This window comes from Glycine max, chromosome 9, assembly GCF_000004515.6.
Source record: "Glycine max cultivar Williams 82 chromosome 9, Glycine_max_v4.0, whole genome shotgun sequence".
In the NCBI taxonomy this organism is placed as follows: Eukaryota; Viridiplantae; Streptophyta; class Magnoliopsida; order Fabales; family Fabaceae; genus Glycine; species Glycine max.
The window spans coordinates 4,822,944-4,850,513 of NC_038245.2; the positions used below are offsets into that span (position 1 = coordinate 4,822,944).

Consider the following 27,570-nt stretch of genomic DNA (forward strand, 5'->3'; position numbering starts at 1 on the left):
CCGGCCAACAAACCAAATACACTTATTTTTTTAGAGGATTAGTGCGTGATGAATGTTGATAAAATTAATATTATAAAATTGATTTAATTAAAAATAATTTTGAAGTGATGTAATTTATGTTTGAATATTTTTATTATAAATCATGTTAGAAATGAAATTCAGTATAAATTTTATGATTCAACACAAAAATTATTTAAATTCAGTAACTTATTTAATCATTATTTGGAGGAAGAATGTCACCGAACATTTGGATCAACTAGCGAAAGATTATTTTATAAGTAGTTTCAAGTTTGAATCTTAGTGATCCTATCCGTCTCTAGTAAAAGATATCTGTATTTTATACTAAAAATATATTTAGGGAAGAGTTTATCCAGCATACAACTACATACAAATATATAATAATAGGGAAGAGTCTAGAATATCCGTCTCTAGTTAGTTAAGTGCTTACTTTCTCCTCCGAAATAGAGGCATGCAAAAGTAAGATGAGCGGATAATATCAAACCAACAAAGTGGAAACAACAAGAATAAGGGCACAATTGAAATGACAAATATGAAAATTTGAACCCACTTTGAACCATGGGAATATGACATGCAAAATGCAGCACTGAAAGCTACCATCATGTTTGTGATGGAGATAATTTGTGCCACCATTCCAATTAGTAACCTTTTAGGGAGCAACTTGAAACATTCTTCCTCTGCATAGCTTGAAATTAGTATAGACAGGAACATTAGTATGGATGCTGATGCTGATATCAGTGCAAATGCTACTGATAATGAAAATGCTAGGAATGCTGGTTTGTGCAAAAAGTTGGGAGTTTGTGTTTTTTTATGGATGCCACCAGGTAGCATGAATGTTGCAGTGAAAACTCCTGCGGTTATGAGTGTAGAAACAAGCATGCAGCTAATAGATGTGCTCTTTGTCCATGACTCTGCCTTTGTCAATAATTCTTTGTGCTCCTCAGCAAATATTTCACGTGGAGTTTTTCCTTTAGCATTTTTCTTCTCTACATCTAATAGCAGCATTAACTCTTTCACCTCCTGCCATGTCAAAGTATAATGTTAATTATAATGTTGATGATGCTCATAAAAAAATGAGTAAAGGTGATTTTAGTCCCTAATTAAAAAATAGGCCATACTTGTTTTTATTTCTCGATTTTTAAAATTAAATCATAAGTTTTATCCAAGCATGAGTCCTCAAAGCTAAAACTGTAGGGAACCAAACCTTATAATATTAGGGACTAAAGTTTGGAAATTTTAAATATAAAGCAACAGAAATTTATGATTTTATAAGTCGGAAGCTAAAATAAAAATTGGCTCATTTTTTAGGAGCTAAAGATATTATTAACCCTAATAGTAATATATAAGAGTTTAATTTGAATGCTACAAGAATTCAATTTGAATATACTGATCTATATATAGTAATAATAATAATATTAACTTTCATAGTAATACTAAAAAAATCATATATAAAGTGATTTTTAATTAGTTGCAAATGTGAAAAAAATATTAAAAATGTATCTTTAATTAAGATCTAGATGTCCACATCTTAAACTGATGCATAAGTAACAGTAGCCATTACAAAATTAGGTTGATTTAAGTTTGTAATCAAAAGAAATGAAGAGAAAGATCAATATATGATTAATATAAGATCATGTTATTTTATATATATATATATATGGGACATATCAGATGAGAGAAATATTTTATTATGAGAAGTAAAAAAATTAAATAATAAATTTTAGATTAAAATAAAAGATTTAAATTTAATTGTTAATATTAAATAGACGTGTATTTAATATTGACTCTCTTTGTTAATATGAGTACCACAGTTATTGTGAGTAATGGGAAATATACCTTGAACCATAATAATTCATGTGTCATCTGAAGAGCTGCTCCAGAAATTAAGCCAAGTTTATCAGGAGGTGTCAACTTAGCAGCATAGTGCAAAATGTTGTTTCCTTCATCGTCTTCAAAAGTTGCTATGAAATCCTTGAAGGAGCCTAGTTCGTGTATTAGACTATAGATGCTAGAATGCCGATGTATAACAGCAATGTGAATTATGCTTCGGTTTTTGTCATCCACTTCCCATAATAAATCAGGGTAAGACCTCATAAGTGCAGCTACAAATTGAAAATTTCCAACTTGTGTAGCATCAAATGTTATTTGTGATGGTACACTTATGAAAGTCCTCATCTCTGTTTCATCGTAATCTTGTTCAAGAAGCTTGTTCCAAAGACACTCAACAAGTTGAACGAATGGAGTTGGCTTCATGCCTGTCACGATAAGAATTTCTATTATTTTTTGTTATAATAAGTTTTTGAATTTTACTTTACAAATTTCTTTTTTCTTTCTTCTCAAATGACATTAGAAAATAATTTTCTTAAAAAAGTAAAATTCTTGAAAGTTTTTTTTTTAAAACCTAACCTTTATGGTGAAAAACTTTTAAGTAAGAATAATAGTAGATCATGAGGTTATTAATCCAATTAAAAATGCTCTATTGATAAAGTAGATGTTCTTGTTGAAGCAATCAATAATATAAATACTACTAAGGCACACTGTATTTTATTATCTTCAAAACTGTGGATCAATTGAAGATAATGTTGAAAAGTCTACTTATATAGTAAAAATTAGAATACACGATTAGAATGTTTAATTAGTTATTTTTATTAGCCTCTCTCTCTTCTCATGTGCATTTCATATACTATTTTGGCCACTTGTAAAAATAAAAAATCTCTTTCGACCAAGTTTACTATCATTCTTTTATCTTTATTTTCATACTTAATTTTCTTAAATATCTGATCTATTCTTTTCAATATATATTCTTTTATCCGTTTCTAAATTAAATTTCAAACTTTTTTTCTTAAAAAATGCCCAAGTTAAAAACAATTTTATATTATAATTTAATTTGTGAACTATAAATCTAAAATATAATTTATATATTAGAGACATTTTTATTATAAATTTTAATTATAATAAAGTATTATATATTAAAAATATTTATTTATTAGAAATTTTAATTATACAAAGATAAATATTTATAATACTAAAATATTAGTTAAAATAGTTTATATGTATAAGTGGCTAGAGTGTATGAAAAACAGTATAAGAATAACATGCTATTATAAAATGATTTTTTAAATCAATTGTAGGATCGGTGTTCATGCAAACAATATAGAAAGTCAGAATTTTTAGATGAATTAAAAGTCGATCTAAAAAATGACTTTTAATATTGGTTATTTTAGTGATTGTAAAACCTTACTATTGTTCAAGATTTGGCTTGGAGGATACCATTGACCATGACCAGTAAAGCCACTTGGCATTCGAGCCAAGAGATGCAAGGCTGTATCGTTGTTCTCATCCCTTTCCAATGCCAGCATTGAGTGTTCTTGTAGCATTTTCAAAGCTATATCTGCAAAATTTTCCAAAATTACTTGGAATGCAATTGTTGCATGGTAATTGATGACAGCTTATGTGCTCTATTTTTCTTTTCCCATTTGATAGTTACAAACGTGACACATTGCTTAGGGATGTATCTGACACGCACACGCATACAAATAACAGGGGACATGATAATCTAAAAGTCAAAGGCATATATATCTATAGTGTGCAATGTCTGCAATTTAAGTAATATAATTGAAAAGATTTATAGATTAACATATGCTTCAATTATGCTGTCCTTTATATTCCTTAATTGATTCATTGTATGATCACGGAAATTACTACACATTGGCTTCTGAGAAAAAGTCATAAAATTAACTTTCCTTAATTCAGTGTTTCTAGCATAACAGATTCATATCCTGAGTCGTTAATTAGCATGTGATCCTCATGGCTCATGTTCTTGTCTATCCTCGAAATTCAGTAAAGCAGAACATATTCATTTGTTGTGACTGAATTACTGCAGAAAGTTCAATGTATTAATGAATTTATTTTTTATCCTAAACATGCAATATATAAATTAATTGGTGGTGTATGAAGAGATAAAGTTTTCATTCACCCCAAAAAAAGTGAGAAATCCTTTTTATCTATGATGAGAAATGAAAATTATAAATCTCAATCATATGATTAATCTTATCATATATAAATGATGAAATTAAATTTAGTTAGAGGTCACATGGATACATTAAATATATATATATATATTTCTTTTAATCTTTACCATGTAAGTAAACTCTAATTACAATTGCAAGAATGTGGGGTTTGACCCTTGGATAAAATCATGAAAAATTAAGATTAGATCATAAAGTCCTGCTATACTTTTTTAAGTGGTCATAATTAAACATTTCAATTTTAATCTTAACAAATTCATGTATCATTGTTTGATTTAAATATACTCTTCTCATTGTCTAAAACAAACACTCCTCTCAATTGATATAATCATATATGTAGATGCTTATCAAGTAACCATGTAAATTTTCATGAATGAAGGAAAAACTGAGGGAATTGAATTCACTCACCATACAATCCATTCTTTATGCAAAGGAAGAACAGTGTAGTCCACTCATCTTCTTCTAAAATGCCAGTAGTCAGGTCATAGAGATGCCTAGCCATGTCATCTTTTCCTTGTAAGGCAGCCATGTAAAAAGGAGTGGCTCCTTCTCCGCCCCGAATTTTCGGTAGGCCTGCATTTTTCTTGATCATCAGAGAAGCAATCTGCAGGTTTCCAGATGCAGCAGCATAGCAAAACGCGGTGTTTCCGTTGAAATTTTTCAGTTCTAGGTCATCAGGGTTCAGTAATTTAACCAGCAGATCCACAAAGTGAACTTGGTCTGTTCCTGCCACAACATGAAGTAGTGTACCCCATTCCTTTGTTATAGCAGCGTTTAATAGACTAGTGTCTGCATCTATCATGCGTCTGGCTGCATTCCAATCACCCCTCAATGCTAGCTTATAAAGGGGTATACATTTTTCTAAGTATTCCCCTGTAGAAATTAAAGTGCAAAATTTCCTTCAGCTGAAGAAAGCATAAGTTTATTTACATATAAAATAGTTGTAAGTTCATCTAGTATTACTTTTGGGTGTTTTTGGGTTACCAAGTTATTGAAGCAAAATACACACCAGATTTACGGATTACTAAATGAGTGTTTGGTTTAGTTGTTGTCTGTTTTCATTTTTATTGAAAATAGAAAATGGTAATAAAAATGCATTTGGTTGGATTTTTAAAAATATTTTTCGTGAAAATATTTTCTCAAACGAACCAAAAATTAAAAATAATAAAATCTCATTTTTTAAAAACACATTTTCAGTGTTTTTATTTCTTGAAAACTGAAAACAAAAAATTAAACTAAACATATTTTTAGAATTCTAATATTTTAAAAATGAAAACAGAAAATGAAAATGTAAACTAAAAACACCCTAATATTTATAAAAAAAAAAAAAACACCACTGATCACTTTGAATGAAATTTCTCTTTCTATCAACTATCAACCACGTGTTATTAATTTTGGGTTTGATCACCCAATTGGGCAAGACTACCAATTAAAGAGGTAAAAGTCTTCCTAATAAGTTTAATCGCAATTGCATTCCTAATGTTTGAATTTGAGACCGCTATATAAGTTAGAACAGTCTCTAATCAACATAGTGATGGCCATCTTGTGCTACGATATAGTGCTGGCTTTGCAAGAAAAACAGATGATTGATAAAATATGCGGATGCTTTAATTAATGTTGCAAATTGCAAATATAAAATGTTGGAGGATCGTATTTGGTTGCTGGCAGATGGTTTTGGTAGTATTTGTGTCTAGTGGGCAGAAGATTTTTCTTTATAAAGTGATGTTACTATCACTAAATAATAGTGTGGCAAGTGTTACATTAGAAAATGCATAAAAAAGTATAGGACAGAGAGAGAGAGTACTTTTGTTTTCCAGTATGTGACGGGAAGGGTGTCGAGGTTGAGGAGAAGCCATCTGAACCACATGTGCCGGTGGTGATGATGTTGTTAATTCAACGGAAGGGCTTGAAAATTGAGCAGAAGCCATAGGAACAACCACCTGCGTTTGTGATGGTGATGATGTTGCTGCTGAGTTTGCATTATTTACCATGTCCATATTTCTGTAAAACAAACATATAATCTTTACTCTGATCACAAGCAAGTTTTTTTAGGGTGTGTTTTGTAGGTTATAACTACAAGTTTTGGAAAGGAAGAAAGACATGGCCAATTTTTTTTATTTAATTTTTTTAAAATGATAAAAAATAAAACAAAGTGATATATTATAAACTAACAAGAATTTGGTGTCTTAGTCTTTTATTTAATTTACATACATATTATGTACTTATATTTATTTTAAAAACATTACTTTTCTTTTACAAATGATGTAATATTAACTTTTGAATACATTATTCAATTATTCATCGTGGCTCGGGTGTTTAATGGTGGCCCACACGTAGCTTTCGTTTGTTTAACATCATACACTATATAGTCCAAACTCAAAAACCAACACACTAATTAATAATATTTATTTTACTAGTAGTAATAGTAATATTTTCAGTCTAGATAAGATTTTATTAGTTTTATATATACGCATGCAAATTAATTATAAAGTTCCAATGCACTATGATTCTTACGTTTGAACTGAAATCACGAAAGAGCTTAGATAGAGCCGTTGCTATGATGTGTTGGGCCATCCTTTTCACTTTCAGGGAACAGGTCAGGGTGATCATTAAGGTGACTATATATCACCAATCACGTAGATTAATTAGTAGTAGCAGTGTAAGTTTATTTTGATTTAATTAATGATTTAAAATTCATGTCTTATACTTAGTTATTTTAGACAGTAAAATAAAAAGAATCTTATTATCTATATTAATGTTACTCAACCCAATCAGGAAATTAGTTTGTACTAAAAAATAACAAAGGAGGGTGTGCTCATGACTGTGTCTTATTCTATCATCATATATATCAACTTGCAACGTGTCATTTAGCTAGGTATGTGCAGCAAGTTAGCCCTCACCCTCTTTCGTCAAACACGAGAGAATATTATAATATTAAAATACGAGTCATTATCTTTTGCTTTTAAGATTATGGACATTGACTTACAAATTACTAAGTCTTCGCCATACACACCACGCACAGAACCTATCAGAATTCAGTTATTCCCTACATATATACATACCTGAACGTATTTCAAGTCTGTGCACAGGATCTTTCAATATGCTAGCTAGCTTTCCTGTTAACCAAAATTGGATTATTCAGTATATGATAATATTATTTTCATTTTTATATATAAGAAATAAATAAGAGCATTCTAATTTTGGAAGATAACGGAAGAAAATGGCGATCTAAATTGGAAAATAGCAGAATCAGGTGCAGAAAACGCATCGGAAGAAAGATAAAGGAACTCTGTGTCTGATAAATTGTGAAGGTTATTACGAATTAGAGAAGCATAAGATATATTTTAAGGCCACAAAAATAGTAGATTAAAATGTGATAGATTGAATGAAAAAAGATAGATATAGATTTGTTTAGTTTGCATACAAAAGAGGAGGTGGAACCAAGAGGGGTGAGCGTAGCAGAAGGAGTTCATCTTGTAATAAATTAAGGTTTGAATTCTCACTAAGAGAAAGACATAGATTTAACATTCCACTGTACTTCAAATGGAATTATTCTTAAAGGAAGATTCTCTTGGAAAACAAAAAGTGAGAGAGGGGAAGGTGTGGGAGGTAGAAGAAGCATGATAAAGAACCCCCCACCCAATTTTTTTTTATAAGGAATGATTTTGAAACTCCTCTATATATGAAGATATATACTTTGAAATGGTTGTTGTTGAAGAGTTATTTCCACCAAAAAGGATAACATAAAGGAACGCAAGATTGAGAGTTAGAGTGGTATACTATCAACTATCAAACCTATATATAATGAAGAAGAATTTGTAAAAGAAGAGCTAATTAAGCAAGAAAAATGTGATTAATGAGAAAGAGAGAGAGAGAAATTTTAGATTTACCTCAACAGGTCTTGGAACAGAAAGATTTAAGAGCTGCCGCTGAAGGAAGTGACACCACTTTGTTTATCTTCATAATCTTCAGTTTTTCCACAGACAGTGGAAACCCAAAAAGCGTTTGGTAATTGGAATACATCTGTAATGGAGGCTTTTTCGGACTGTGCAGGTGGGGGTGTAAACTCAATTATACTATGAAATCAAAAGCAGATTCCTATTTTTAGTCAATTGAAAAACATTAATATATAAATCAGCAACATGATAATGCTCAAAATAAAACAATGTTCAGGCATTATTATTATGAAGATGACTCTTTACTTCTTTATTGCCACACCTTCGTAGCTTTGGCGCTTTCTCTGTGGGCCAATAGGTCATCATGCTTTTACAATAGCCACCTTCTTAGAATATAATATAGTAAGAGAAAAAACTAAAAGAAAGTGGACTCTTCAATGGTTATTTATAAATAAATAAAGTTTTAGAAAAATAATAAAGTTTTATAATTAAATAAATAAGGAAAAAAATTTTATTAATGAAAATAATAATTTGAGAGAAAAAAGTATTTTATTTATTTATTTAATAAGAAATAAAATAGAGTTCATTTTTATAAAATAATAAAAATAAATAAATAAAGTAAATAATAAGTTGTAAGTATCTAACTATAAATAGAGACGTGTTAGGTCAATTTTAACACTAACATGCTTCCTCTTCCTCTCAATTTTGTTTTTCCCTCTCCCCATTCCAAAACTCTCTCTTTTTCCCGCATACTACCAAACATATCTCAGAAAAAGCGACGATATCGAACTCATTCAATGTTGGATCGTCGTGAAATTTGGGCACCAAGTTCGGAACTCATTTCCGAACATTCTCACCGTTGGGAATTATGAAAACATGTCGGAGCTTAGAGAAATACCCTTTATATCGTAGTTTTTTATTTTCCCGTAGAAATCCAAAACTATCTCAGTAAAACTACGATCCCAGACTCATTAACCATTGCATTGTCGCGAAATTTTTATATGTGGTTCGCGATTCAATTCCACACACCTTCACCGTTGGGATTTGTGAAATAATTTTCATGGAAAGAGAAACTAAATCGCACAAAGACAGTGCAAAATGGAGGCTTCAATCTTTCTCCTTCTCTCTAACGTTTGAGAACCCTATCAGAACAGTCAGATGAAAAACTTGAGGAATCTCATGAAACCGTTAGAAATATCACTATTGTTGTCACAATACACACGTGAGCCTGCTTAAAGGTAAGATATGAGTTTACCGCAATTGGGGTTAGAATGAACATGTGTAGGAATCCTTAGGGGATCAAATTGAGATTTATTTTGAGATGCTTATTGTATTATAATTCTTTCGGTTTGAATATGTGAACTATTTGAGGGATTTTACTCCCAATGTTGTGAGAAATATTTTTGTATGATTTGTTTGTGTTTTTTATAACATTTAGCATGATAAATAATTATATTGAGATCGTAAAATTGTGATTGAAATTGTGTATAAGTGATAAATTAAATATGTGAAATTGTGAACATGAGATTCAGTTGTGAATAAGTGTTTGGTTAACACTTGATGTGAAAATACTTGTGTTGTGAGCTGTAAATTATACAATAACCCGACCAATGTTTACCTTGAGAAAAGTGTTTATGCCCAGTGTTAAAGGGAAAATGTAGGTTTCCTAGTTAGGAACCGATGTTAAATTTTAGCACAATGTGTTAAACGTGTTTGAAACATGAGTGTGAGGTCGTGGGTATTGTATAATTCATGAGCAGTGTCTACTTATAATATTGTTGTTGATATCGAGTATAAGTATAAAGTTGAACACGTGTTAATTTGTAAGATAAATGTAAACCTATGATGGTGGATTGTGACATTATGAGATGTTAAATTGTAGACATGATATTTGATTGTGAATAAGTGTGTGTGTGTTTAACACTTGATGTGACAATAATTGTATAGTAAGTTGTGAATTATACAATAACCCGACCAATGTTTGTATTGAGAAAATGTTTATGCGCATTGTTAAAGAGAAAGTGTAGGTTCCTAGTTAGGAACCAGTGTTAAATTGTAGCGCAATATGTTAAATGTGTTTGAAACACGAGTGTGAAGTCATGGGTGTATAATTCATGAGCGGTGTCTGCTTACAAAAATTATTTTAGGGGTTAGACCTAAATCAAGAAGGTGAGGCCCTAACGGATTCTTCGGAGTCTAGGCCTTGAGAGTAAAGACACTCGGTTTGAATGTTCCTTTAAGCCTATGTTGATCCTATATGGTTGGAACATTCTCGCAAAATAAAGTGACCCTAACCGATAACCTTATGATTTTACTTAGTGAAAATGACCTGACATACTCATTGTGTGATGTGTCTTGTTATGTACTCCTAAGCGCCCCAAAGTGGTTTTTCATTGACATGGTATCACATTGTATATAGGTTTGAGTCTTAGCATAACTATTGCATAATGCTTGCTAATTGTTTATCATGAAATTGATGAGTGTTATTATGTCTTGATCGAAGTGTGTGATTTATGTGTAATGTGATTGATGATTGAAAAGTGAATTTTAAATGACAGTGGTGGAATTACGTGAGTTATGTTTAAGTAAGTTGTATATCATTTATATTATATGTATATCTAGTTGTCTTATTTCTCTATTAGTTAGGAATATGATGACTCACTCCTTGTGTGTTGTTTGTGTTTGGATCCTGTGATAATCTCGAACTTTGTGTTTGGGGGAGTAAATGACTAGGTGAATTGTTTTAAAGAACCTTGTGCTGAAGGACGTTGGGACATAATGCTTTGATAGGATGTGACATTGGGACATAAGTTTCTATATTAATTGCATAAAGTCTTGAACAACCTTGTTTTAAGCCGAGATGATTTTAGTATTTAGTGGACGAATCATTTTATGATATTAGAAAAGTGAATGTGAGCCTTTTGCCCTTTTGAAAGACTTTTATTTAAATGTGTTTTAAGAACTTTTAATTAATTATAATTTATTATTCCTTATATTATTAGTACATATATGTATGAGATAAAGTGTTGCTCTGATATGATGTGGCATGGGGGTATAGGTTTCTACATTAATTGCATGAAGTCTTGGACGACCTTATTTTGAGCCGAGATGATTTATTATTTATTTGAACAAATTTTATTATGATGTTAAAAAAGTGAATGTGAGTCTTTTACCCTTTTGAAAAACTTGTATTTAAATGTGTTTTAAATTAATTAATTTTGATTTCTTACTTATTTTATTATTAGTACATATATGTGAGGGATAAAAGGCGTCACAATTGACCCAAAAGAGCATTACACTGTTTTCATTGTGCTGCTTAAGATTAGATTAATTGAAACTCTTCCAAAAAATATGCATTTCTTAAGCCCCTAATTTTCTTTAATTAATGTTTAAAAATATTAAGATATTGGAAATAAAAAAATACCTATAATGCTCGGTGAAGTGCCTTTTGAAAAAGGACATTTTATCTCATACGTATAATTTAATGATTTGGAGTGTATATTAGAGTGCACAAACATCATTAATTTTATCTCACTATTTTCTAGCAATCCAGGCCTTAATGATTTAGAGAAGAAAATCTGATAAACATATGGATAATGATAAAATGAAAGTAATTTGAGATGGTTCAATAAAAGAAAATTTTTGTTTAGTTGCTGTGGTGTGTGAAATGAACCTTGATCCTCTACTGCCTCTAGCCAAAATTTGAATCATTCACTACATTCCCTCTCTTCTTTACATTACTGTACATTAACTAATCACTAATTAAGTTTTAGTTGCACATTGGCTGTAGAAAAAACTGGTTGCAGAGGAACTGATTTGTGTGTGAAATGCATATACAAAAAAGAGAAAACTAGTTATATAACAAAATCAATTTGAAAAACAAATATGAAACTCTTTTTTTATGGATACAAACAAATAAAAATTTCTTTTGAAACAATCTTTATAAGTAGAGGCAGGTGTTTAACAATGCATAAAGCACGAAGATACAAAATAGTAAGGTGCTTTTGCTTAAAATTACAATACATAAATCACGAACATCCCAATAGTTCTTCTAATCATGTATTAGTTATTACTTACTATCTCTGTCTACTACTGCAGAGCCACCACTAGGAGTGTCACGAAATAGCAGAACCAATGCATCTCTGGAGTGAAACGACAAATGTTGTTTCTAAGAAGATCAAGCACGTGCTGTATCAAAAACTTATGAGTATTCTGACATTCTGGAATTTTGGTTGAGTCAGGTTGAAGCAAATGGTAGAAGAATCAAAAGGCGAGATCGTTCAAACTCATGGATGGTTGTCAAAAACTATTATTATCTATGAGCTCAAAAAATTTGTTCAAAACAATGAGTTGGTGGAACCTGGTTTTCAAGAATGATCAACTCGCTGCGAATGGTGGGCAGCATCCATCTGCTGAGGGAAGGGACTAGTTTGAATTGGTTCTGTGATAAATCTCTCAAGAGCTGAATGATGAAAGAGGAATCAACTAGCATCATTTGTAGAAACTAGAAACTCATCACTGGTCAGTTTGATTTCGCCCATGTAACATTTTCAAACTTTGGCTTCTTGCTCCTCAAGGAACTTGAAAGCCTCCTCTAATTTGGCTCCATTTACACCACTTGGGTCAAAGAGGCATTGAAAGAACTTCTTTTTAAGAACTTTTCGTCATCAAACTCAGTTATGCATTATGTTTGGTTGCCTCCAAAAGCCACTTTTTCACCAACATTTCACTCTAAACAGAGTTTACTATATCCAAAGCAACGTGTGGGTTCCTTTTGGAACTTGTGTTATCAATCAAAGAAATTGAGAGATTAAATTTGAATACAAACTATTGAGAAATAAAGTTCATATATTGAACATAATAATGAAACAAAAGCTGCAATTAAGTAGAAAAGAAATGAATTCTTGTTAGAGTTGGTGACCCAAATTTTTGGTCGAGACGAAAAGGTCTGGGGCCTTTATTGTAATAGGGTTTTACTTCAGCAGTTACAATATATATAGGCTATGTAATCTAGCCTCTTGGCACGCTCTCTCTTGTACCTTTTTTTCAACATAGTGAAGTGCTTCTCTTCTGCCTGTGGTTTTTCTCAAAAGGGTTTTCCACGTAAAATTGTGTGTTAATTATTCCTTCCTTTATCAATGTTGTGCATATTTTTCTACAAAGTGGTATCAGAGCAAGGTTGTTTCGCTCTGGTTTTCACGATTATAATGACAACCGTGAAATATGAGATTTCGTTGCTGGATTACAACACCAGATTTTCGCTAAGGCAGGTTAAGATGCAAGCCGTTCTTGCACAGATGGATTTGGATGAGGCCTTACAGGGTTTCGACAAGATACCTTCGTCCTGGACGCCAGAGGAGAAACAATGTAAGGATCGTAAAGCAACGAGTCAAATTCATCTTCATCTGTCAAATCAGATTCTGCAAGATGTTATGAAGATGAAGTCCGCTGCTGCTCTATGGCTGAAATTAGAGCAATTGTGTATGATTAAAAGTCTTACCAACAAATTGCATTTGAAACATCTCTATTCTCATCGTATGTCTGAAGGTCTCTCTTTGTCTAACCACTTACCAGTTTTCAAGGAAATTGTTGCTGATTTGGAGACTATGGAAGTCAAATATGACGAAGAGGATTTGGGGCTTATTTTGTTGTGTTTATTGCCTCAATCTTATACCACTTTTAGGGATACAATATTATACAGTCGTGATACACTGACTCTGGAAGAGGAATATGAGGCATTGTTCTCTAAGGAGAAGATGAAACATCTTCTTGGTGACTCGGAGACTCAACCAGAGGGTCTTGTTGCTAGAGGGAGAAACCAAGAGAGAACTTCTGCGAGAAATGAGAATAAATACTGCAAATACTGCAAGAGAAAGGGGCACGCCATAACTGACTGTTATAAGCTGCAGAACAAGAATAAGGCAACTACAGAACCAAAGGGAAAGCAACAAACAAACTTCGGTCAAGTCAGTGTTGCTGAAGATAGTTGTAGTGATGGAGAACTTCTTACAGTTTCTGATGATCATTCCAAATCTAGTCAGGAGTGGATTCTTGATTCTGGCTGGACGTTTCATAAGGATTGGTTTTCAACATATGAAACTATGTCCAATGGTACTGCTTTGATGGGAAATAATGCTTCTTGTAAAATTGCAGGTCCTGGTATAGTCAGGATTAAGATGTTCGATGGCGTTGTTAGAACACTTGGAAATGTGAAGCATGTTCCAGATTTGAAGAGAAATCTCATATCACTAGGTACCCTTGATTCTAAAGGGCACAAGTATACTGGTGAAGGTGGAGTTTTGAAGGTGAGCAAAGGAGCTCTTATATTAATTGTTGAGAAATACCCAAGTCCTACATCGGCTGCCTCACTCCTTGGAATGCAGCTTATATATCTGTTGGACAACTTCATTTAATACCAATTGGTTTTAAGATGAAATCTAACATGGTATCAGAGCCCGTCTCTTGAAAACTGTATTTTTCCCCAAAGGTTATGTCAATAAACAAGCAATTGTTTGCTCTCATTTGCTTCGATCTTCACACCAGCCTCAATAAGTTCACTTACAAAGTGAATCATGTGATGTTGAGGTCGTCTTGGTTTTTGTCCAACCTAAGAGGGAATGATGGGAAGCATCCACATGCTGCTAAGGCAAGGGATGTGTCCAAATTCACACACGGATAGATTCCTCAAGAGCTGAGCGATGAAAGAGGAATCCACCAACATCATTTGTAGAAACTCATTGCTGCTGAGTTTGATGTCCTCCATGTAACATCCTCGTACCTTGGTTTCTTGTTCCTCAAGGAACTTAAAATCTTCATCTAGTTTGGCGCCATTTTCGTTGTTCATCAGATCAAAGAGGCAGTGATAGAACTTTATCTTGAGATCTTCCATGTTTTTTAACTGTGGTGCTCTGTGGTGACAAGGACCAATCAAGATGTTGTTGGGTCTGTAGGCTTTCGGTTCAACTTGGTGCATGTTTGATGGAACCTTGTATATGCAAACAGGATGAGTGTGGTGGTGTTGACTTTCTTCTTGTTTTGAAATTTGTCCACTTTCCAACTCTTCATAAGATTTCTCCAATTTGAGTTCATTTTGTTGGTAGTGCCATGGAATTTTCTTGTGTTTTACCTATGATAAGAAAATTTGATGAGTTTTTCACATGCCATTGCATTGTTGGATAAGAGAATGAACTAGTTTTGTTGTCCTGAACTGAAGACTTGATCCTTTTCAACTTGCAGAGGGTCAACTTTTTGTATTCAAGTCCACTTTTTAAATTAGATAAATAAGATTCTTGAGAAGTGAGAAGCAATTTAGTTTTACAATAAATAATTGAGAGCATGGCAAACTCAATGTGAAAAGAAAATAGACAAGGCCATAGCATGCATAAAGAATAAAAGAAAAGAGAAAATCAAATGGAAACTTCTGGAAAGAAAATCAAAGAAGGTCCTTTGGCCCGTGAAACAAGCAACTAGATAGAATAAAAGAGACAAGGTGAGGGAAAGTAAGAAAAAGAAAGAAGGAATTTTGAAAGGAAATGGCATTTTGAAAAGAGTAAGGGTGTGTTTGTTTAATATTTTTAAAAACAGTTTTCTGTTTTCTAAAATGAAAACAATAAACAAACTGGTTGGATAAGTTTTTTCTTTTTAAAATCTGTTTCCAAAACTTCTACCGTTTTATTATTGTTTTATAAAACAAAAAAATGAGAATAGCTTAGAATTATTTTCATTCTCAATTTCTGTTTTCTGTGCTGAAAACTAAAATTGGATAACATGTTGTAAATAAGCTGAACAAATTAGGAGGGATTTGGGTTCAAATTAGGTTAGGGAAAGTGAGAAAGAGAAGGGGTGGAAGGGGTTCAAACATTTGATTTCAATTGATTTTAAAGATAGTTTTTAAAAAAACTGTCGTGGAACACTTGATAACTATAACAGTTTTATAAATACCGTTTGAACACTTGATTTATATGACAATTTTTATAAAATTGTCTTTGAACACTTGATATCTATGATGGTTTTATAAAAATCGGCTTTGGACACTTGATTTTTACGGTGGTTTTTATAAAAATGTCATTAAAAAGATTCAATTATTTTAAAAAAATACCATCATGTGTTTGAACGATGATGATTTTGAAAAAACCGTCTTAAATCGATGTTCATTGAAGATCAGTTTTGTAGTAGTGAAACTACATTTTCTTGAATTTTTTGGGATGATAGACATAATTTTGGTTTCTTTTATAAGCTTGATGTTGTTGATGGAATTCAATTTCTGGCATTTGAACTAAAATTTCTTTATTGGTATCATTACCCTCTAAAATCCATGCCAGAGAATTTTTCTCCTGAGAAACTTGCCAAATTGGACCTTTGTTTCTGCAGCTCCCTTACCAAGCTCACAAGCAATTCCCATTCACCCAACTTCAGTGATCTCAATCTTCAAGATTACATGAATCTTAGGGAATTCTTGTTGATATCAGATAATATGAAAGTACTGAAATTACAATGGACAAAGGTCAAAGCACTTTCCTCATCATTTGAACATCATAGAAAGCTTAAATGGCTACATCTCAAAGGAAGTCACTTTGAGAGGTTACCTTCGTTGATCAATAATCTTATACAACAGCAACATCTACATGCAATTAGTTGTAGGGAGCTCCAAACAATACCAGAGCTTCCCCTGTTCCTTGAAACTCTATATGCCGATTCTTGCACTTCACTTCAAACTCTGCTGGAGTTTCCCCCATCCCTTAAAACACTAAATATCAAGAAATGTAGATCCCTTCAGACTCTACCAGAGATTATCCTGTTCCTTGAAACTCTAGATGTTGAATATTGCACTTCACTTAAGACTTTATTAGACCTTCCTCCGTTCCTCAAAACACTAAATACTGGAGAATGCAAATCCCTTCAGAGTCTAACAGAACTTCCTCTGTTCCTTAAAACTCTAAGTACCACATCGTGCATTTCACTTAAGACTCTAGCCAACCTTCCTCCCTTGCTGGAAACTCTAGATACTGAAGGTTACACATCACTTTGGACTCTATCAGAGCTTCCCCTGCTCCTTAAAACACTAAACATTTGGATGAGAATCACTTCAGACTCTACTAGAGCTTCCCCCTTTCCTTGGAAGTCTATATACCTAACATTGCACATCACTTCAGACTCTACAAGAGCCTCCCTTGTTCCTTGAAACTCTAAATGCCACGTCCTTCAAATCATTGAATATTGTGTTGTTTCCTTCAACGGTTGTTGAACAGTTAAAGGAAAACAAGAAATTAATTCTGTTCTGAAATTGGTCGAACTTGAATGAACATTCTTTGGTGGAAATTGAGTTGAATGCGCAAATAAATGTGATGAAATTTGCGAGCCAACACCTATCTATGGTATAATTGAATATTGTGTTGTCCCCTCTTATGCGTAGTCCTTTAGGTAAGTGGGCTTTCTTATTGGTCTGGTAGTTGCTATGTTTCCTGTGGTGCCGATATTGCTATCAGAATATTTCACAGACTAAATTATAAATGAATTCTATATTTCATGATGTTTTTTGGCATATGGTATAAAAAAGGCTGCTTTGATACAAAGAAAAATTCAACAAGCGCATCTTGAAACAGACAACTTGAGGCTTAACACTGTATGATTTCCTCAATTCATAGGAATTGTTAAGGTAAAACAACAATAAGAAAATGTGAAAAAGACATTCTTATACTAGTTAACAATGGAGGATGTACGATGTCCGATTACGTATCCAAGCAACAAATTTTGCATAAATATCATGCAGCCAATTTTTAATGGGAAAAAAAAGAAGAAAATGCCCATTTGCTTTTAAAAGACAAACCTAAATTAACCAAGCCCAAATTTGTACCCACACTTTTAAGTATATAATTGAGTGTTTCCAGAACATGAGCATTCAGCACAATTACGCAGAGGCAGAGTTAGCAGCCACAGAACTAAGACCTCAACTAAAATGAAAACTTAAACTATTCAAATTCTATTTACCTAATTACCTCAACGAGAAAATACGCCAGCTCCATATGTACATGAGATTGTATCAACAAGAAGAGGAAACTGTAAAAGGGCAAACAATATTGCAGGGATACAAGCAACAAGGGTTGTTGGAATGACAATCCAAGCCAATTGATGTCCAAGTACAATGAAAAATGTTGCACCAAAAGCTATGAGCATTGTAATGATGGAGAAGAAAAGGGTTGCAATGCCAACACTCAACCTTCTAGGTAGTGACACAAGGAAATCTTCCTGTGCATATCTTGAGGTGAGTATGGACAAAAACATCAATACAGATATTACTGAGGAGAACAATGCAAGAGCATCTGAGAGAGCGAAAACTTTGAAGGATGTAGTGTGCATAAAAATGGGATATCCATTATTGTTGTTGTTCCCGCCTGGTACTGTAAAGATTGCTGCAAACATCACAGTGGTAATAAGTGTTGCAACTAGCATGCATGATGAAGCAGTGTTCTTCAGCCACTTCTCTCCTTCTTTGGCCAACTCCTTGTGTTCCTCAGTGAATAACATTTGAGGTGTCCTACCTTGAGAATCCTTAATCTCCTTGAATAGAGGCTGTATGATCTTTTCCACCTCCTGCAAATGCAAGAAATAAAATGTGTCAAAACAACATTAGATACTCAATGAGAAACTAAATTGAGAAAGCTGACGACAGAATAATGATTGAACAATGACCTTGAACCACAATAATTCCCTTTGCATCTGCAGCGCTGCACCAGATACAACATGAAGTTGTTCTGAAGGGGCCAATTTTCCAGCCAAATGCAGTATATTGTGATTGTTATTATCTCTGTATGAAGTTATCAGATCCTTGTGTGCCCCTATGTCATAAATCAGGTTAAATATTTTCTCCTGACGATGCATGATTGCAATGTGAAAAAGACTTCTATTTTGGCCGTCAACTTTCCAAAGTAGATCTGGATATGAGTAAAGAAGCTCAATTACAATCTCAGGTATCCCAGATTCAGCAGCAATAAATAGGGGCCGTGACAAAGGGCTTTTAATTAAGTCTCCATGTTGTATTTCGTCTGAAGACACTATCAGTTCCCAAAGACGTTGCACTAACTTTAATGCCTGTGCGTTCAATGTCTTTTTCTTCTGAACTGCTTCAAATCCTGGTACTGTAAGTAAGGCAAGTTAGCTCAAGACAAACAACTTTAGTGAAACTGTGAGAGTTACAGGTTGGCAGCATACCAATATATTTTACAGCCTGACAGAGTCCAGTCACCAATAGGTTATCTGCAACTTCAATTCGATATAAATAATAAATCACATGACAAATATCCTGATTCATAGACATAATAGAGAAGCAATAGCTCATTTATGTTAAATATTCAAATCTGTTACTGACCTTGGAAAAGTGATTGTTAATGTTTTTAATATTGACCAGTATTAAGAGTTCATGAATACTTGTGCCAAATTATCATTCTAATGACGTATCATGAATGTGTGAAAAAGATTCATGAAGTCTAACGCTTATTGTGAGTGTGAAAGCTCATTTCTTTATGTATGTTGCTCCAAATATTTGCCAGCTGACAAAATATAACATACCTTGAAAAGTCAAAGGTGCCTGGGATTGGAAGATGCTAGACTGGCATCTATAGTCATTTGCTAGTTTGACTTGGATCCCTTCAAAAATAAATTTCACCGTGTCATTCCTTTTAGAGAACTTAACTTCTTATTGGACTCATTTTCTTTTATAGGTCTTGACACTTCAACATAATTTATAGTGCTTGAATTATAAATACAGCAAGCATAACAGACGATCTATCTACATAAGGACATTATAAATATTACATTCAAAAGCATAACAACATAAGATATCGTCAAATGTAACAATTTCACAGTTTCCTGGTATGTTACCCACATGGATAGATGCATCTTTCCCAGATTCCTAGTTGAATGCCACTGGTAAATGATGAAGGTTTTTTTGCTAACACGTGTAAAGCTGTCTCCCCATTCAAACCATGATAAGTTGCTAATTGTGGTTGACACTCAAGTACATGTAAGGCAAAATCTGAGAAACAAAGTTCATGGATGAATTATTACAACTTTCAAGTTTGTTAAATGGACTCATAACTCGTTTTTGAAAGTTACCATATAAATCTGTAGATATAGCAGCAATCAATAGGCTAAAGTAGTCTTCAGTTTTTAAAATCTCATGATTGGTCACTGAATAGAGATACCAAACCATGTCCCTTTGGCCCAGTAATGTAGCTATATAAAGTGGTGTCACACCTTCACTACCTCGTATAACAGGCAAGTTTCTATTCCTATCAACCATCAGCTTTGCTATCTTGGTAACCCCAGATGCAGCAGCAAAACAAAGTGCAGTGTTGTTATCTTTGTTTTGAATTTCCAAGTCTGTAGTTCTCATTCTTTTGACAAGTTCCTCCACAAATTTGGTGCGTCGAGCCCCAGCTGAAATATGAAGAGCTGTTTCCCACCCTCTTGAAATCATGGCATTCTCCGCACCAGGATGCAAATTTAGGAACTCATTGGCCTTCTCCCAATCACCTTTCAATGAAGCTCTATATAAGGGCAAATACATGTGAAGATTCATTGGTACTTTATCTCCTGTCATGCAAACATTGAATATCAACACACATTTTAACTACTAATTCCATACCACACCAGGCAGAGAGTGCCACACTATACCAGAAAAGAAACAACGACTGCCTAAGATGCTTAGGTAATGGATCATGGTGTAACAAAATTTTAAATAATGTACAATCAGCACATTAAACTTACTGAAGGCCGGAAATGAACTTGAGGGGGGTTCTGAAGAATTAATGTGTTGAATAACCATTTGATCATTAACTTGAAGAGGTGAAATCGCAGAAGTACTTGACCGATCAACTTGTTGATATATTGATACAGCATGTTCAATGGAATTGGAAGGAATAGAAGATATGGAATTTCTGGGGCTAGGAGTCCCATCTTCTAACATAAGTGGTTTTGAACTATAGCATTGATGGATTCTGCTTTCTGGTGTGTCACACTGATGGTTGATGAACTGAACAGAACATGTGTCACATCCGTTGCCTTCCTCAAGATTTTTGGGTGGAAATAGCTGCCGAATACTTGGTGCTCGATCAAATGTTTTACTTGAGATTTGCATTGTCATGATCTCCTTCAGTATCCAGGTAAGCTACAGAGTCGCAAATATAAAATAATATCATAATAAGATTGTATTTTCCTTGATTACAAACAATATTACAATAGTATATTATTGCTTAACATGCGTGTGTCCCTGCCTGTGCTAACTCTTGGGGAAAAGTGGGGTAGAAAAAGTTGATGCAAAACTTAAGAACACAATTGCAAAAGAATATATATGAATGGATGAGAAGATTATCTCATTATCATAATTTTTACAATATGACTCAAACATACCTCTCATATCAATTCACAAAAAGAAATCAATTCTAGAACTTTACAGTGCTATTATTCAGTAAATGTAACTTGATTAATAATGGGGCTGGCTACACAGGATATTTTTGCATCCTTCTACTGCCAATTTAGCATGTGCTCGTGTTGGGAAGGTCAACATGGAAGGAGGAATGTTTTTTGGTTGAATGTAAAGAGTGTTTTCGGCTTGTTGCTCAGTTGAGAAGGTGCTAAATTGTTTTGTTTACACTTTTTATAATGCAATTTCACTTGATTTTAATCTCACATTGGACACGAAAATATTAAGGATAGATATATTGAACTGTTGATAATTCCATTTTCATTCCTTGCATTCTAATTTTCTTTATCTTTCCCATCAATTATTTGAATTTCTAATATTCAACCCTTGCTAGCTTCCATTTCTACCAAGGACAATCATTAGTTCACTGGAAGAAGCTATAATTTATTCCATGGTGGTTGTTCCAACAAAAAAAATGTGGGAGAAAATTTTAGTGGATCCAAAGACAGAAAACGGGTTGACAAGTCTAGGTAGAAGTATATAGTCTGTATAGTCTTTAACTTCTATAGTACTTAAGGCCTCAAAATTCTTTGCGCCGTTTGAAGGAAAAGATAACAATTTTCACCCTCAAAGCATGAGTTAAACAAGTTCCAATAGCAATAGCAGAGTCCGTATTGGTTGAAATATGCTCATAAGTACACTTAGTAAAGTTAATTGATTTACTACTCTTCAAGAAAAAACAAATGTCTAAGGTACTAGTTGGCTGCTAAGTTTCTCCAATAATAGTTTTGTTCTCTTCATAATTGGTTAATGTGCTAAAAAGTATGACAGCTAAGTTTCTAATTATGCTTATCCAATAATTTATAACTGTTAATTTAATGCAAGCAATGAACCATATTTAAATAATAAAAATCAAAAAGTAATATTTGTTTACAACAATGCAGAGTCCAACGAGATCTGTTAGAACATATGCAGAAAGGATTTAGGAAACTTACGAGACCAAGTATTACAAAGAAAAATATTGGGCCAGGGAGCAAACAAACTTGCCAAATTTTGAAGTGCAGATGATCCCTCTTTGGTGATCCAAATTATGACAAATAGTGCCAAAGACCGTTGTAAGGACCCTCAGTTTCTAGTTTACAAGAAGTAAAATGAAAATATAGGACCTTGATTTCTAGCAAATGGGAAAATGAAAGTTGCATTCGCAAGTTATGCTTCATGTTGAAAAAGATCCTCTGTGATCATGGTGTGAGGATGCTGATGATGTTAGTGAGCAAACAGAAGATTCTAGGAGTTTCAGGAGAAGCCTCTTGTAAATGCAAAAGAAGTGATAGTGCGTGGGAACTTTTTTGATGAAGAAATGGTAAAAGTAAATGAATGATTGGTCAAGAAGACCAAAAGTGACATAATAGTGTGTGACAAGGAAAGGGGAAACTGCCTCAGCAGGTTGCAAAGTTAGACAAATTTGTACATGGCCAAAAGCGGCGTTGCATATGCTGCTAATCATAATTTTTTTTATAGCAAAACTTAGATCTCATGTGCTTTGTTCTCTAAATGGAAGGTGATATCCATAATTCATGTAATGAAGAATTGCATTAAAGATCAACATAGAAACCAGCAGAATATGTATTTAGTAGAAGAGGTTAGTTTCACATAACACAATGAACTAAGGTTCGAGTCTCTGCTGGGAGAGATTATTTCGAACAAAATTGCCTCTGTAACAAACATGTTCGAAAGAAAAAAAACAACAACCATAGATTATTGAAATAAAAGCTTCAAATACACATTTATTACTAATCCTTATTATACCAAAAATCATCGTTATATTAGAGTATCTTTTGTAATTACCCAACTCATCTGTCATATTTCAACCATATCAAAAGGAAGACCACTGCCCGTTCATCTCTAAGCTTCACCAAAGTCAACCTTTCAAAATTAAAATTTTATCTCTAGAATTTATGTTGATTTTTAATATAAATGTTTATTACATAACCTATGGAGATAAAAACTTTCAATAGAAGAACAATAGTAAGTATAATTAAGTTTTGTTCTTTTTCAAGGTGTAAGAACATTTAAATGGGCCGGGTCGGATAAAAAGGCCTAGCTAATTGGTCTAAAATAAATTTTTTGAGTGAAACATGTTGCACCTCCATATTTTGTTTCCTGCGCCTTATTACATTGCAGAAAGTTCGTTCGGTAATATAAAATTACATTACGCGTTGATCTTTTCGTAATGTAATGGGGTGGGTGCAGGAATCAAAGTATGGAGGCACGGGAAGAAACACTCTAATTTCTTTTACGCCCAATCCAAACACGCGTTTTTCACATCTAGGTGGGACTGTTCACCCCAGAGACCCTCAAACTGTTTGAGTCAAACATCCATCACTTATGGCGGCTGTTGGAGTCAAGACAAATATGAAAAGTAAAGTCATTCAGCGCGTTATATTTTAGTAGAATTGAATTTGACAAAATTAATGATAAGAGAATTGATTTTCCATAACAGATGGCAGCTTGCTGGTGAAGTTATTGCAAGAATTGATTTTAATTTTTAGGCTTAAATCTTAAATGTAATTTTAGTCTTTTTATTTTTTAAAATATACAATTTTAAAATGAAGACATTTAAGGGATTTATTGGATTAGGATTTTAAAAGATTTAAAAGACTTTTTTTTATAAAAAAAAAATCTTATAATACTCAATTAGGATTTTTAAATGATATAATTAAGTCTTGTAGTATTAAGTTAAGACTTTTAAGATTTTTTTAACGAGGACAACAAAATTCGTCCGTATTCAATTAGAATTTTGGATAACTTACAAAAAGTCTTTTGATATTAAAAAATATTTAGAATTTTAGATAACTTATAAAAAGTCTTTTGATATTAAAAAATACTCAAATTTTGATGGATTATTTTTTAAGAATTATTTCAATGATTTCATCTTACTTTTTAATATAAAACATTTATTAAAAAATATCATCCAAATCCTTGAGATTTTGTTAGACTACTTTCTTTCTTTTTCTATTGGTCACTAGACTTTTTTTTCTATCATCAAATATCCTCATTTCTCTTTAATATTCTTCAAAATGTGTGTAATATATATGTTTCACTTATTCTTTTGGAATAAAAAAATGTTAAATATACTCCTTCCCTCTACACTTTTTTTTCTAAATTAATATTTATTTTATTTCTGCGAAGACTAATCATGTTTTTTTTTGTATACTCACTATGTTCATTACTCGCTAGATGTAATATTTTCTTGACTGTCACCTTTAATTTCGTCATCCACATAATTCATTAACCTTCCTACAAATTTTCCACCTTCATCATTCATTTCTACCCATTTAAATATGTCATTGAATTTATCATGAAATAATTATAGTAATTAAAAAAAATCAGAAAACTAACGTATAATTTTAAATATATATTGTTTAAATCCAAAAGTGAAAAAAAGAAAATATTATTACAAGAGTTAGTATAAAAGGACATAAAGTTAAAATAAATTTAGCTATTAAAAGATTAAAAATACTATATTGGTTTTACTTTTTTATCCAAATTTTATTATTTTTTATTATTTTTCACTAACTCTTATAATTTTGAATGTGTTTTTAAAAATTCATGAAATTCTTTCAAATCCTTTAAATTCTTATGATATAAATTCATTCATTAAAATTCAAACTATTATAAAAATCTTGTAAAAGAATCCGATAAGTCATACTACTTTACATAATCTTTAAAATCCACAAGACATTTTATGCAAATATAGTCTTTTAAAATCTTAATCCAATACACCTCACTTAGTCCTATATTTTAAAATCCGTAATTTTAGTCATCCTATTTTAAAATAGAGACTTTTAGCTTTTCTAAAATGTGAAATTTTAGTCCTTCCGTCAAACTGAAAGAGTTAATGGTTAAGATATTAATTGGTTATGACATAGATTCAAGAAATAATTTCATGTCACGTCACTAAATTTAGATCACATTAGATTAATTTCTTACCAATAAACGTTCTTTGAATTTGATGAAAGGACCGGAATTGTAGATTTTACAAAACTAGAGAACTAAATGTTTCTATTTTAAAATAGGAAACTAAAATTAGGAATTTTAAAAATTAAGAAATTAAAATTTTCTATTTTAAAATAAAAAACTAAAATTACAAATTTTAAAAAATAAGGGAACTAAAATTGTGGATTTATCCTCTAAGCATGCATGTGTTCTTGCGTTTTGTAATGGATGGGTATGTTTTAGCATTTATTTTCCTTGCTATTTTCATTACCAGAAAAAGAGTATTTTACTATGTCAAATCAACACGGTTGCTCTGAAATCTTCTTAAAATAAAATATGGTGATAAATTAATGAATAAAAGAAATGAACGACAACGATTTTTGCAAAAATTGTCATCATTGGCGTGTTCATTTTTTCACTTCAGTCTGTTCGATCACTCACTCGCTGACCCTCATGGTTGCCCTCACTCACTCACCCTTTACTCATCCTCATGGTTGTCCTCACACACTCACCCTCTACCCGTGCTCGGCTAGCATTGCCATTGAGAAGTTGATCGATGTTAGCAATGGGAGGGTCAAGAATTTCGGAGGTTTGGTGGAAGACATTCTCGATCATGCCCCTACAGTCAACCCAATCGATGGACCCCACAAGAACCTTGTCCCTGACCATTGCCCTCTACTTAATCTTCTTCAATAGTGCCCTCACCAAGTAGAAAATCTCAACCCCATGAAAGTTGTCCTACAAAGCCGTCGCCACGCCAATGACCTGGGATTCTGTAAAAAGAGGGTTTGTCTTCGAGGGAGAGGACAGGGGCAAGAGAGGAATACTCTTTTAGTGTTTGTTTCTCCTTTAGGAGGTTGTGGCTCGAGGCATGTGCTTGTTTGTTAGGGTTTTGTTGTTATTGGTTGTTAATCGGTTGACAAGTGTACCAATTTTAAAGTATTCAGAAGTCTGAGTATTGAATCCACAAGGACTTTGTTTGTACTTAAATTGATTCAAATCCAATTTAAAAGAGATAAGGAAATAAAATAATAGAAGATAAAGAAAGATAGGAGATAAGATAAAGATTTAAATATAAAAATAGAAGATAAAATATTTAAATTAAAAGATGATAAAGATAAAAAGAAAATAGGAGATAAAGAAAGATAAGATAAGAAAAGTAAAAGATAAGAAAAATAAAAGATAAAATGAAGATAGAGTGAGAATGCAAAGATGTTGGACCTAATATGCCAAAACTACTTATAATATAATGTAATTGATTTTCTCTATTTTATAAAATCCATGTTTCCACCCGCATCTACTGAATTACCCTATCTTTGGTTTCTCGTACGAAGGGCCTAGTTTATTTATCCTTTCCCCCCAAATCTCTTTGCAGATATAAAATAACAAATCATATTAAGATAAGAGATACAAAAATTCATGGACAAAATAAATGTCAATCTATTTCTAGCAATGAATTTATTAAGATATCCTTCCCCAATTCTTTAGAAAATAACCATTTTTCAATACATTATCCTCTAAACAGTACATGGGTGATCAGACTATAATAGCATAAAAGTATAGAGAAGAATAATAGAAACATAATTGCATTAAATAGATAATAGGAAAGAATTACATTATAAGAGTTTGGCCTTCAGGCTCCCAACAAAAGGGGTTTAGCCTCTCATAGTCATGAGAGACTTTACATGTCAAGGGGTTAATGGAAGAAGGTGATGGATGACTAATAACAAAAAAAAGGGAAATGACTAAAGAGAGAGAGTTTCCCCTAAGAGATAGACCCTGTGTGTGGGTTGTGCGACTATATTTTTCTTTTGCTTCCTCCTCTTTATATAGATACTACGTAGCTTAATTTTCATGCAGACTTCGGGCTTAACGCGGGCTTTCGCACTAAGCGCGTCTTTGGACTTCTTCGTGGGTCTTTTTCGCGTTAAGCATGTATTGCACACTGGGCTTGTCTGGCACGCTAAGCGGACTTTCCATTTCTTCCAATTTTTGCATCAATTTTTCCTCTAAAGCAGTTGAAATCTTCTTCTTTTGAATTTTTCTAATAAAAAATAGCAAAGATGTTAATTTCTTCATTATTTCATTAAAAATAATAATAAAGCAAAAAAATTACACCCACTTATTAATCCAAATTGACTATCAAATTAACTTATATTTCACAGTTATTATTGGTGTCTGGTGGCTATCATTGAGAGGCCACGAAAGC

General features: G+C 32.6%; 2 protein-coding genes across 9 annotated transcripts; both read right to left on the bottom strand.

Moving 5' to 3' along the window:
- Window positions 1-333: 333 nt before the first annotated feature.
- LOC100813731 (uncharacterized) lies at window positions 334-8,200 on the bottom strand. 4 transcript variants are annotated; one of them, XM_006586915.4, is made up of 7 exons: window positions 7,937-8,200; window positions 7,109-7,162; window positions 5,851-6,047; window positions 4,455-4,772; window positions 3,260-3,409; window positions 1,855-2,273; window positions 334-1,038 (listed from the first exon to the last, which is right to left on the bottom strand). In XM_006586915.4, exons 3-7 carry the CDS (start codon window positions 6,041-6,043, stop codon window positions 445-447), a joined length of 1,674 nt encoding a protein of 557 aa, XP_006586978.1. In that variant the 5' UTR covers window positions 6,044-6,047; window positions 7,109-7,162; window positions 7,937-8,200; the 3' UTR covers window positions 334-444. The 4 variants fall into 4 exon arrangements, with proteins under 4 accessions (XP_006586978.1, XP_003534882.1, XP_014617432.1 ...); XM_003534834.5 differs by having other exon boundaries at window positions 4,455-4,919; window positions 7,937-8,199; XM_014761946.3 differs by lacking the exon at window positions 7,937-8,200 and adding an exon at window positions 7,743-7,847 and having other exon boundaries at window positions 4,455-4,919.
- A 9,573-nt stretch (window positions 8,201-17,773) lies between these two features.
- LOC100814269 (uncharacterized) lies at window positions 17,774-22,726 on the bottom strand. Of its 5 annotated transcripts, none has more exons than XM_014761950.3 (8): window positions 22,358-22,726; window positions 20,708-21,107; window positions 20,054-20,533; window positions 19,824-19,973; window positions 19,508-19,585; window positions 19,151-19,195; window positions 18,632-19,071; window positions 17,774-18,532 (listed from the first exon to the last, which is right to left on the bottom strand). In XM_014761950.3, exons 2-8 carry the CDS (start codon window positions 21,081-21,083, stop codon window positions 17,939-17,941), a joined length of 2,163 nt encoding a protein of 720 aa, XP_014617436.1. In that variant the 5' UTR covers window positions 21,084-21,107; window positions 22,358-22,726; the 3' UTR covers window positions 17,774-17,938. The 5 variants fall into 5 exon arrangements, with proteins under 5 accessions (XP_014617436.1, XP_014617435.1, XP_014617434.1 ...); XM_014761949.3 differs by having other exon boundaries at window positions 19,151-19,201; XM_014761948.3 differs by having other exon boundaries at window positions 18,632-19,077; window positions 19,151-19,201; window positions 22,410-22,725.
- Between the last annotated feature and the right edge of the window lie 4,844 nt (window positions 22,727-27,570).

What these genes read in the sequence shown, in the direction of transcription:
- LOC100813731 (XM_003534834.5), bottom strand. Translation starts at nt 6,043, where the DNA reads ATGGACATGGTAAATAATGCAAACTCAGCAGCAACATCATCACCATCA. An exon ending in AAGCCAAATCTTGAACAATA is followed by an intron (nt 2,274 to 3,259) that starts GTAAGGTTTTAC and finishes TTATCGTGACAG; the next exon opens with GCATGAAGCCAACTCCATTC. An exon ending in ATGAATTATTATGGTTCAAG is followed by an intron (nt 1,039 to 1,854) that starts GTATATTTCCCA and finishes TTGACATGGCAG; the next exon opens with GAGGTGAAAGAGTTAATGCT.
- LOC100814269 (XM_014761948.3), bottom strand. Translation starts at nt 21,083, where the DNA reads ATGACAATGCAAATCTCAAGTAAAACATTTGATCGAGCACCAAGTATT. An exon ending in GGCACCTTTGACTTTTCAAG is followed by an intron (nt 19,202 to 19,507) that starts GTATGTTATATT and finishes ATCGAATTGAAG; the next exon opens with TTGCAGATAACCTATTGGTG. An exon ending in TCAGGCTGTAAAATATATTG is followed by an intron (nt 19,078 to 19,150) that starts GTATGCTGCCAA and finishes CCTTACTTACAG; the next exon opens with TACCAGGATTTGAAGCAGTT.